Below are 12090 nucleotides of genomic sequence, written 5' to 3'. Positions count from 1 at the left end.
TAAAGAGTTCTTAGAAATAAATACGCATTTTTTTTTTCGGAAGTCGGCTCACAAAACAGCATTCCTGTGGACGCAAAGGGAAACCCAATCACTCGCTGGCAGGAAACCCGATCACTTGCCGTTAGGAAACTCGATCACTCGCAGGTAGGAAACCCAATCACGCTCTGGCCTTTAGGAAACCCAATCACGCTCTCGCTGCTAGGAAGGAGGGGGGCGGTCCCTGAACTTCTCATCTCCGCTGAGATAATCCAGAGGGAGACAGTGGACTCTCTGGCCCTCCACTCTTAAGACAGGAAGACAAAAAAACACCTCAGCTGTCATCCGGGACGCTCCAGGGGACCAGCGGTCCAGGTCAGACCTTCCGGCCCGCGGCGTGCTCCCGCGCAGGCGCCAACCGTGCCGCCCCGCCCCTCGGGCCCCGCCCACACGCTCGATGGCTGCGCACTCTCGCCCCCGCGCCTGCCCAGGTGCCTCTCGGCCGGCCCCGCCTCCTGGCGGGAGAAACCATATCAAAGGCGGGGGACGGGGCGGGGCCGCCGCGCCGGAAGGGGAAGTCTGAGGCAGAGGAAGTGCAGGTATTCTGGGTAATTTTTACTATTTATCCGCAGGGAGAGGTGATTGTGGCTCATTCCTTCGTTGGTCTTCGTTGCGAGAGGATGGCCCTGGAGACGGTGCCGAAGGATCTGCGGCATCTGCGGGCGTGTCTGCTGTGTTCGCTGGTCAAGGTGTCTGTCGGGGACCTGGTTGTACTGGCTGACGGGAGACCAATCTGGGGGAAAGAGGGCGGAACAGATGTGAGGGAACAGTGAAAAAGAAAGTCGGATCCAGGGCCCGGAGGGTGGCAGAGTGTGGGAAGGAGCAGGAGGCCATCGTTTACTTCAGCAGGGACATTGCTAGGTTGTGCAGCCGTGGGCAGGGGCCTCTCACATGCCTTTGCAACTTCAGCTTTCAGCAGAGGCGTAACTATAACAAAAGGGGTGTGAGAATGGAACTTAGGCAAGGGGCTGTAGGAATGGTGGGTGCGGGGCATGATGAGACGGCCAACATAGGGAGCTTTGTGCTTCAGCAGGCAGAAGTATGGAAAAGTGTTTTTTCTTTTGGCTCAGCTTTCTTTTTTTTTTCCCTCTCCCAAGACTATAGACCAGTTTGAATATGATGGCTGTGACAATTGTGATGCATACCTTCAGATGAAGGGTAACCGAGAGATGGTTTATGACTGCACCAGCTCTTCTTTTGATGGGTAAGCCCTTTGGATTGCTACATTCATTCTTTATATTACCCCCACCCCACAAAGTAAATTTGGACAGACTGTTGAGACTCTTAATATGAGTTGGTCTCAGTTATTTTGAGACATACTAGTGCTGTGCTGTCCAGTACATTTTGAACATACTGGTTTAAAGGAACTATATTACTGAAGTTAATTTAGTTTTTGTCGTTACTCCTTTAACATGGCTATAGAAACTTTAAAAACGAATTGTGTGGCTTTCATTATATTTCCACTGGACAGTTCTTCACTAGACTATTAGGGAATTTCTGGTAGGAATTGTATTTGTCTCGTGCACTGTCAACCTGGCATAGGGCCTTAATACATGTTTATTAAATGCAGGAGGATCTTTTTTGAAAATGAAGGGTAAATTTTGGCCCCAAAGCTGATACTTTTAGATATGTCTAAGAGGACCTATGAGAAAAAGTTTTCACTTAGTGAGATTATCCAGTGGGGGCAGGGGAATGAGAGAAACCTAAGTTGGATGGGTCTCAGTTTTCCTTCCCTAAGGGAGGAGCCAGGAGGCAGTATTCTTTGGGGTTAAGGAGGGCCTGTTAAGTTTCTTTTGGTCTCTAGGCCAATGAAGGGTTTATACATGAACTGGGCCCAAACCCGTGCTTGCTAAAACTACTTCAAGGTGGGCCCACTTCATTCTTCTTTGTTTTCCTTTAAGGGAGAGTAAAGGATTGGGCAGAAAAGATGTTTCATGGAACCTTTACTTTGTACATGTATAGACATGCAGGTACACGCTCAGATACTCCAGTTCTTTCGTTTGTTTGTTAGCACATCTCATTTCTTCTCCTCCCAGCCCCTGGCAATCACCATTTAACTTTCCTGTGAATTTGATTACTCTAGGTACCTCATATAAGTGGAATCATACAACATTTGTCTTTTTGTGATTCACTTATTTCACGTAGCATGATGTCTTCAAGGTTTATCCATGTTCTAGCATGTGTCAGGATTTCCTTTTTAAGTGTAATGCTATCCCCTTTTAGGTATATACCAAATTTTAATTATCTGTGTATCTATCGATGGACGCTTGGATTGCTTCTACCTTTTGGCTGTTAGGAATAATGCTGCCATGAATATGGGTTTACAAATACCTGTTTGAGTCCCTGCTTTCTTCCACTTCTTTGGGGGTATATGTCCAGAAGTAGAATTGCTGGGTTATTCTGTTGAACATTTTGAGACGCTGCTGTACTGTTTTCTGTAGCAGCAGTTTTACGTTGCCACCAGCAGAGTACAAGGGTTCCAGTTTCTCCACATCTTTGTCCTCACTTGTTGCTTTGTTTTTGTTTTGGTTTTGGTAATAGGAATCCTGTTGGGTGTAATGTGGTTATCTTATTGTGGTTTTGATTTGCATTTCCTTAATGGTTAGTGAGGTTGAGCATCTTTTCGTATCTTTATTGGCCATTTATATATCTTCTTTGGTAAAATGTCTCTTCAAGTTTTTTACCCATTTTTGATCTTTTGTTATTGAGTTGTAGGAGTTATTTATGTATTTTGGTGCATATTAAGATTTGAAGAATAAGTATATCCAAGGCTAAAGAAGATTAGAGGAGGGCTTGATAAAGTCAGCCAGAAGTGGAGGAGATAAGCATATGAATCAGGCTCTTAATAAAGAAAAGAAGTGTAGGATTTTTGAGGAGGTCAAGGTGATAAAAAAGAAAGGGATTGACTTGGGCAAAGGAATGGAGTCAGTAAAGCAGGGTATGTTTGGAGAGTGGTGGGGATTCTGATTAGATTAAATCATCAGATTGGATTAACAGGCACTGTGAGGCTGGAAGGATAGATTTTGAAGGACAGAAGGACAGAGGAAAATACACATTTGGTCATGAGAACAGCCTGTGTACATGCCTACCCCAGGTTGGTCTGCCAGGCCAGAGTGGGCCTTACCCTACTTGCCACCTCTAGAGATGAGGTCAGTTCCACTCAAAGCATATGACTGCGAATATAGGATTTGGATGGGGAGGGAGGCTTCCTAAGTAAGAATCCAAGATTGTTAGCAAGAGAAGGAGAAGTGGCTACTGAGGAGGCAGTCAACAAACATCAGTGCAGGTCTGTCCCAGGAGGCAGTCAGTAAATAACCTGATTGAATGAGGGGGGTGACAGAAATGACCTCTGTAGCTTCTGAAAGCACCTGAAGCTTACCTGTCATGCTCAGTAGCAGGCTTCTGGCCCTTTCTGTGGCCTGTGCTCTGGGTTTACAGCTACCCTGGGAGGAATGATTAGGATAGTAAGGAGAGCTAATGTTTATTTAGCATCTACTCTGTGCTAGGGCTCTTTGGTGTATTAGCTCACCCTTTTAATTTCATCTTAAGTTCTGAGGGAGCTCTTCATATGCAGGTCAGGCTGGACAGCTCATTAGAGGCAGAGCTTGATTAAATCTAACTTGTTTCTACTAAGGGGACCTACTGTTTAGACTCAGCCTCCCCTTTGCCCTGGGCCCCAGCCTTCAGTGGTCGTGCTGGTTGTAATCAGCCATCTACCTCGAAAGCTGTCCTACCCCCTGGGGCATCAGTCTTTTCAGGGGGGCGACTGATGACTGACCTGTGACTGGGAGCCAGGGACTTAAGCCCAAGCACTCTCAGTACTAGCTCTTGAGTCAGTCCCTTCCCGGGGCGAGTGATGACTGACCTGTGACTGGGGGCAGGGACTTAAGCCCAAGCACTCTCAGTACTCATCTACCTCGAAAGCTGTGCCACTCCCTGGGGCATCAGTCTTTTCAGGGGGGCGAGTGATGACTGACCTGTGACTGGGGGCAGGGACTTAAGCCCAAGCACTCTCAGTACTAGCTCTTGAGTCAGTCCCTTCCCAGCACTAGAACTGTGCAGAGTCTTCCTTGCTTCCTGGTAGAAGCTCATTTCTGGGCTTTTCCTGAGGTTTCCTCTCCCAGAACTGCTGTGCTAGCTGGGAACGAGGTGAAGGTGGGCATGGGGCCCGGGGTGGGCTGGGCAGTGCCCTCAGCCTCGCTTTCTCCAGTGGAGGCGGCTCAGGCTGACTCTGTTTCTTTCCCTTTCCTAGAATCATCGCGATGATGAGTCCAGAGGACAGCTGGGTCTCCAAGTGGCAGCGAGTCAGTAAGTGTCTCCCTTTGTCTTTATCCTGGCCTAGATGTATTGTCTGGGCTGGGTTGGGGGAGTCTTCAATCAACGGGTAAGTGGCCCCAGAGTGAGAAAGATGGGGTCGGAGGAAAGCCACGAAAAGTGTCCTGTGCCCTGTCATTTAAAGCTTGTAGCCAAAAGAAGCAACTGCTGTTCTCTTAGAGTTGCAGCATTTCTTTGATTTTTAGCTTAAGGTTGTGTGTGGTCTTTTGTCGTAACTGACTCTTAACCGCAGTTTCTTCTTCTCTTTCAGGTAACTTTAAGCCAGGCGTGTATGCAGTGTCCGTCACTGGTCGCCTGCCCCAAGGTAATAATAATTATAGTAACAGCCCTTGTTCATTTATTGTGCCAGGCTTTATGGAAGTTTCTCATGTGAATTAATGCCAGTGCTCATGACTCTCTGAGGGAACCAAAGCTTCAGAGAGGTTAAATAACTTGTCCAAGATCCCCCAGTTGGTAAGGAGCCAGAATTTCCACCCAGGCATTCTGGCTCCAGAACCCTTGCTTTTGACAGCTACAGTGTGTCTCCCGTTGTCTTCCTGTTCTTACTAAGTCATTGACAAGCATGTGCCTGGGTCATCAAGGGGGTGACACTCCAGCCATGCAGTTCTGATGAGCAGTCCAGAAATTCAAGTTTGCCTAGATCGTACCACTCCATCCCCTCACCATGTGGGAGCCAGGGGACCCTCCTTGTCTTCTGACTCTTCTCCCCTCACAGAGCTGTTTCTCTTCCCACTGCAGGAATCGTACGGGAGCTGAAGAGTCGAGGCGTGGCCTACAAGTCCAGAGACACGGCCATAAAGACCTAGGAAGGCGCATGGCTGCCAGCATCTTGCCTCCTCATCTCTGCCGCCGTTTGTTTTCTGTCATGGAGCTAAATGGGCAGAACTTGAAACACATCCCGCCCTCCGATATTAAGACTCGGCTGACTCAACAGATCAGCCCAATGTGTCCTTGGGCCATTTTTACCCTCTTTGGACTACTGTGGGGGGTGGGTAGAGACTGAGTTCCGTGGGGAGTAGGATGCTAGTTTTCCTACCTACAGCCCAGGGCTGCACCCTTGCTCATAGGCAGGACTCTGGGTCAGATGGCAATAAACATGAACCCCTAGAAATGTTCTCAAGCCCACAGCAGAAGCCTTCTTGCCCTCTTTCCCTTAGCTAGGCGCAGTAAGAACGCACTGCCCAGTAGGCATCTTCCCAGAGCAGCAGAGCCCTTCTGCTCTTCGCGATCCGTCTCTGAGCCTCCAGGGTTGTAGCCTTTCAAACGTGCTTCCCTGGGTCTCGGAAGGTCTGCTGTCCTGAGTCTAGGCAACCGTATCAGCCTGGTATCCTGGTGTCTGTGGTTGCCGCCTTCTGCCCTCTAGACCTGGCACAGCAGGTATCCCTTAAAATCCTGAGGGCAAATAGTACTTGTGCAAGTACTATTTGCCCTTGACCATGTTTAATACCTTTTTTCTCTTCTTTGTTCATTTCTTCCTATACTTCAGGCGCACCAGTGGCACCCGTGACCTCCCCCTGCCCACCTTCCCAATGTTCCCCTAATTGGAGACCCTCAGGTTACTGTTGGGTCCTGCTCTGGTTAGTTCGGGCCTCCCCAGGAGGTGGGCCTCTCCTTTTGTCTCTGGCCTAGTAGGGGTTCTTGAGTCACGTCATGCTACTGGCCAAGGTGAATTATTTGTTTTAGAATTAAATATTTATCATAAATTCTCATCTATTTAAATTTCTGTAATAAATCCTGTTAGTGTCCCCATTTTTGTTGTTACTGTTGTCATTTATTTGGCTTCTCCAGGTCTTAATTGTGACATGTGGGATCTAGTTCCCTGACCAGGGTTTGAACCCAGGCCCACTGCATTGAGAGCATGAAGTCGTAGCCACACGACCACCCGGGAAGTCCCAGGGTCCTCATTTTTATTTCCCTAAGTTTCTTGCTCCCCATCTGTTCAGAACGAAAGTGATTACATTTCATTTACTTCACGATTTTTGTGATTATGAAAATAAAGTGATGTGAAAATTCTGTAACTTCAGTTTTATAAAAGGTAACATTCACTCTTTTATTAGCCATTCTTAAATATATATCCACAACATGTGTGAAAGTCACTCAGTTATGTCAACTCGGCAACCCCATGGACTGTAGCCTGCCAGGATCCTCTGTCCATGGAATTCTCCGGACAAGAATACTGGAGTGGGTAGCCTTTCCCTTCTCCAGGGGATCTTCCCAACCCAGGGATCGAACCCAGGTCTGCATTGCGGGCGGATTCTTGACCATCTGAGCTGTATACAGTCAACCAAAGTAGCGGGGAGTACTGTGTGAGGGCTGGCACGGAGGCTGAGCTCTGACTCAGGAGCCGAGGGGCCTGCACTGGGGCTGTGTCTCTTAGCCACCTGGTGTTGCTAGTGAGTCAGTGTCTCTCTCTTACCTGTGACCTGGAGTGTGTGGGAGGGCGGGGAGGCGCTGCCTCACCAGTGACCCTCCGCATCCCTTGTGCTCTCTCAGGCCCAGGGAAGGAAGCTGGGCGCGACCCGGCTGCTCACGTCGTCCGCCCCAGGTCCTCTTCCATCTGGAACCATTTTCTCTGATGCCTTCGAGCTCAGGGAGTGTTCCGTTAACTCCAATCCCAGCTGAGTTTTTCTAGGACTTCCCCAGCCCAGCAAGCTGACGGAGCTCCAGGGGTAGTGGTTTCTGTTCTTCGGTTTCAGTCTGAAAGGGGCCTTGGGAAGCAGCCCCACCAGGCCGGAGCTGACATGTCCTGCAGGGAAGAAGTGGGTTTTACCAAGAGTGCCCGGGCCGTGCAGCCAACGCCCCACTTTCACTGGCGTTCTCAGAAAGTCCCTTGGAAATCCCCCGGCAGCCGTCCTGCGTGTCTGACCCGGACGTAGCTGTTCTGTGAGAATGGAAACAGTTGGGCGGGGGGTGGGGCAAGGGGAGCTGTGCACAAATAACCGCACTCACGCTGCCTCAGCTCCACACCAGAGGGGCCCTAACTGTCAGCTCCGCAGGAAGCCAGAGACACAGGCGCTGGCGGTTGTGGGGGAGGGCCGGCCCATCACGGTGACCGGATTTCACAGACTGGGGTGCCAGCAGCCTCTTCCTGGGAGCTGCCTCTGAATCCACCTTCTGGCTTTCTCTGGTCCTGGAACCCACTCAGGAGCCCAGACAGGCGAGGAGGCGCTGGAGGCTCATCCCCTGTCAGGAACCTAACAAAGCTGGAATCCTGACCCAGGGATGGAACCCGGGTCTCCTGCACTGCAGGTGATTTAGTCTTCCCTGTGGGCTCAGACGGTAAAGAATCCGCCTGCAGTGCAGGAGACCTGCGTTTGATTTCTGGGTCGAGAAGATCCCCTGGAGAAGGGAATGGCTACCCACTCCAGTATTCTTGCCTGGAGAATTCCACAGACAGAGGGGCCTGGTGTGCTACAGTTCACAGGGTAGCGAAGACTGGGTCTCCCCAAAATGGAGGGGTTGACTGACGGTGCATGCAGGCTTCCAGCCCAAAGCAGGGATAGGTAGCTGATAGAACAAGGGTCAGAAGACTCTGGTCTTGGAGGGAGCAGTTTCCCTAAGAGTAGTGGGATGGGCTGGTGAGGGCCTAAATTCAAACCATTCTCTTCAGGTTTGGGCACCGAGGCCTCACTCCTCTGGCCTGGTCGTTACCTTCATATTCCCAGCCTGTCCGTGACCTGCCATTCGGTCCTCAAGTCCCTTCCATGACACCTGGTTCGTGTGTGTGTGTGTGTGTGTGTGTGTGTGTGTGTGTGTAAAAGAGTCAGGTAGAAAATGTTTAAGAACAGCTTAACATCTCACTGTCTGGCACTCTGGTTCATATTTAGAATCAGTAAAGTCTTTCATTTAAACAGCCTTTTAGGGACTTCCCTGCTGGGGCAGTGCTTAAGAATTCACCTGCCAATGCAGGGCACATGGGTTTGATCCCTGGTCCAAGAAAATCCCACCGGCCTCGGGGCAACTAAGCGCGTGCACCACGACTGCTGAGGCCGGGCGCCTAGAGCCAGTGCAACGGGAGACGCCACCACAGTGAGAAGCCTGAGCGCCTCAATGCAGAGTAGCCCCCCACTCACCACTCCTAGAGAAAGCTTGCACATGGCAACGAAGACCAAGAACAGCCAAGAAAAAAAAAATACCCAGTCCTCCCAAAATACCCCCCAAAACAAAAAAAATGGCATTTTACAAGCTGACAAAAGGGCTTTCACATCCATTATCTTATTTAATCCCCGACAAAGCCCCCTGTGTCATGGTTAACATCCCGAGGGAACGATGAGGAGACGGAGGCTCTAAGAAGTAAAGGGACTGGGCCACGATTAAGCGGTGGAGCCTTAGCTCAGGAAATGCATTGCCTACACCCAGTTTAGGGCTGTGTTCTGACACGGTTCTCCCCAAACGCAGCAGCTTTGCTCCCCTTGTGATTTTTCCACAAACCAGCAAGTTACATGTCCCTGCACATGGAGCCGCCGCAACCACCCTACTCTCACTACCTACCTCTCTAGTCTTCAAATCTAAAATTGGCCAGGGACGGGGAGGAAGTATGGGGAGGATGGCCCAGGGAGGAGATGCTTGGGGGTTACAGAAGGATCCCCGTGTGGAGCATTGGGAAACTGGTCCAGGCCTGCCGATCCCGCCTGGCCGCAAACTCTGTTCTGTCCATCCGCTCTCAGGGATCCGCTGCCCTCTGCCAGACCCTCTCCAGCCTCCCCTGCCTTTTTTCTGCTGGCTGCCACCCTCCATCTGCGCAGGGTTATGGCAGCTTCACCCTCCACTGGAACCAGGGGCGATGTCGCTGCCTCCCAGCCCTGCTGCCTCCACCGCCCACTAGCCCTGACCTTTCTAAGTCACTTGACTTCTCCAAAAGTAAGTTTCCTCTTTATAAAACGCAGTTGACAAAACCCTGGTCTCAGGTGACAGGACAGCGGTTCCTTGTGAAAGGCGGGGTTGGAAGAGGGCACAGGGGCCCCTGAGGCGCTGGTTATCGTCTGTGTTTGGATCTGGATGCTAGTAACACAGGTCGATTCTCTTTCTGGAAATTTCCCGAGTTACACACTCACCATTTGTTCACTTTTCTGTTTGTAAGTTATAATCAAAATACTGAAAGATGAATCGGCAATTCTTATCTTAGGATAGTCTTAAAAATCAAATGTAAGCATTCAGGTAAGAGCAATTTGAGAGCTGTGACTTCTAAGGCTGTACATGGGACTTCCATGTAAAGTCATCCCCCTCTAGATAAGTTCTAAGTAAGAATGTCATCACTCTAACCTTCTTGGGCAATAGATCTTCAAGTGTATCTATCATTCACAAATTTATCAAAACTGCAACATTTTCCTTCAAGTACCATGGCTTTTTATCTTAATCTCTTTGTTCTTTCAATTTTTATGACCTACTTTGTATTTTTTTTAAACATATGTACTTCCTTTCTATTTGGATCTGAGATTGTGAATGTCATTTAACCTCTACTTGGCTTTGATCATTTGTTATAAGACCTCCATTTTTGTATAATGTGATGAAATGACTCTGGGACTAATTAGTTTTCTCCTCTTGGATCCATGTCAGCCTGTCAGATGTAACTTTTGCTGCTCATGAGTGGCTGGCCCCTTCAGTTTGTTTTTTTTTTTTAATTGTTTATTTATTGGCTGCTCTGGATCTTCATTGCTGTGTGCGGGCTTTGTCTAGTTGCAGTGAGCAGAGGCTCCTCTTGGCTGTGGGGGGCGCAGGCTTCTCATTGTGGTGGCTTCTCTTGTAGCAAGGGCTCTACAGCACGGGCTCAATACTTGTGGTGCTTGGGCTTAGTTGCTCCAGGGCAGGTAGGATCCTCCTGGACCAGGGATTGAACCAATGTCTCCTGCGTTGGCAGGCGGATTCTTAACCACCGGATCACTCGGGAAGTCCTTAGTTCAGTTCAGTTCAGTCCCTCAGTCGTGTCCGACTCTTGGCGACCCCATGAATCGCAGCACACCAGGCCTCCCTGTCCATCACCAGCTCCCGGAGTTCACTCACATTCAGTCTTGTTTGAACTAGGAGAACAGATAGCCTCACTGATAAAAACTGCTGCTGTGTGAGCCAGTAAGACTTGGACTGAGGAAGACAGCACATGGCCCTTGGGGCTCAGAGGCCTTCACCACTGGGAGGTGGAGGTCCAGGGCATTGTGGCAGGGGAAAGAGTGAAGGCAGGTCACGCAGAGAATGCGCGGGCTGGGAGAGTCATGACAGGCCTCACTGTATGGACACAGAGACCGAGCCCCGGAGTCAGGGCTCAGCCTGCCCTCAAGAGGGGCCACTGCGACTTTGTATGTCCTCCACTGCCCGATTCAGCACCTTTCACCTATAGATACCGCTGTTTTTCTTTGCTTTAAGATTTCAGGAAGCAGGAACTGAGTGCAGAGAAAACGCTACCCCGGGCTGCTGGTACCTCGATGCTAGAACCTCTGAGCATACGATAGAAACCATCTCCCCTGTAGACCTGGGCATTCCTAGTCTCAGCACTGCCCACCCCTGAGTGGAGCGCAGGCCTTACAGGAGCATGGACACAGGACTTGAAGCCCTGGCTTTCCTTGGGTGGCCATCCCACAGCAGAGGGAGGCCTGTTAGAAGTCAGGGAGCCAAAAGGCTGCTTCGAGTCCTTGTGCGGCTTCCTGACTGCTTCCTCTCCCTCCTCTGCACTAAGTCTTGTGCTCCAGAGAGAACTGGGTCGGGGGGAGATAAGGAACAGCTTTGGACACCAGGGTGGGGAGACCCCAGCTCCTCTCCAAAATGGAGGCCCTATCCCTTCTTCCCCAAACCCAGCCGCTGCCGCCCTTTCAACCCCTCCCCCGAGCCCGGAAAATACCTGAAAGGAAGTGGGTGCTCTGGGCCAGTAGCCGGAAGAGGGGGTTTAACTGTCACCTGGTCCCTGGGGGGCTTGAGTGGCAGAGGGCAGAGGGGAAAATGCAAATCTATGCTTGGGAGAGAGAAGAAGTCCACGGGGAGGTTGAGGCTGGCCGCCGAGGCCCAGCCTTCCTCCTGGGCTTGTGGTCCCCCTCTGGGGCCTGATCACAGGCCCGGGAGAAGCCAGCAGCTGCCTCCACCCACCCTGGGCAGGCACTTTCTCTGGGCATCTGAGTAGACTCACTTCCTCAGCCCTGCACCCTGGGGGAGCAGGAGGAGGGAGTGGGGTCTGGAGCTCCTAGAGCCAGGCAGACGGTGAGGAGCTGGAAGGGGTCCAGGTGGGCACTGACTCACCTGCTGACAACCTGGGAGAGCGCCTACTGCGTCTGCAGCAGGGGGCCAAAGCTCAGACTGGAAGACCCCTCCACCCTGCAGCAGGGGGGCCTAAGCTCAGACTGGAAGACCCCCCGCCCCGCCCCGCCCCTGCAGCAGGGGGGCCTAAGCTCAGACTGGAAAGACCCCCCCACCTGCCCGCCCCGGCCTCCGCACTTCTCCTCCCCCTACCAGAGGCCAGAACTGGGGACCACGTGGTGTCCCAGGCCAGGGATCTTCACAGCCACTGGGAGGCAGAATAAAAGGAAGAAGCGGCCCTCGGGCTAGAACTTCCACAGTCATAATTGGTTCTGTAGGGATGACAATTACTCGGTTCAAAAACTTGGCCACCTGCATGATCGCATTTGCTCCTCAGTACCATCCTGTGGGGCATTATCTCCCTCTCACAGATGGGAAAACTTGAGTTTCAGGGAACATGGTTTGCCCAAGGTCCGTGGCCAGGCAAGGCTGTACGGGGGG

The 12090-nt window shown here is 51.0% G+C and overlaps 1 protein-coding gene and 1 long non-coding RNA gene across 2 annotated transcripts; one reads left to right on the top strand and one right to left on the bottom strand.

Annotated features, from left to right (window-relative positions):
• Positions 1 to 627: 627 nt before the first annotated feature.
• SUPT4H1 (SPT4 homolog, DSIF elongation factor subunit) lies at positions 628 to 6394 on the top strand. Its single transcript, NM_001034792.2, is given in 5 exon segments — positions 628 to 725; positions 1134 to 1240; positions 4289 to 4344; positions 4622 to 4675; positions 5110 to 6394. Coding segments are annotated over 5 exon segments (354 nt in total). The 5' UTR covers positions 628 to 656; the 3' UTR covers positions 5178 to 6394.
• Positions 6142 to 11779, bottom strand: LOC132343000 (uncharacterized). The gene is made up of 2 exons (XR_009491635.1): positions 11201 to 11779; positions 6142 to 7117 (listed from the first exon to the last, which is right to left on the bottom strand). It is a non-coding gene; the product is annotated as an uncharacterized lncRNA (long non-coding RNA).
• Positions 11780 to 12090: the final 311 nt, after the last annotated feature.

The sequence above is a fragment of the Bos taurus genome, chromosome 19 (genome assembly GCF_002263795.3).
Source record: "Bos taurus isolate L1 Dominette 01449 registration number 42190680 breed Hereford chromosome 19, ARS-UCD2.0, whole genome shotgun sequence".
NCBI lineage: Eukaryota > Metazoa > Chordata > Mammalia > Artiodactyla > Bovidae > Bos > Bos taurus.
Note: the sequence above shows the minus strand (reverse complement) of the source record. Positions and strands in the feature narration are given on the sequence as shown.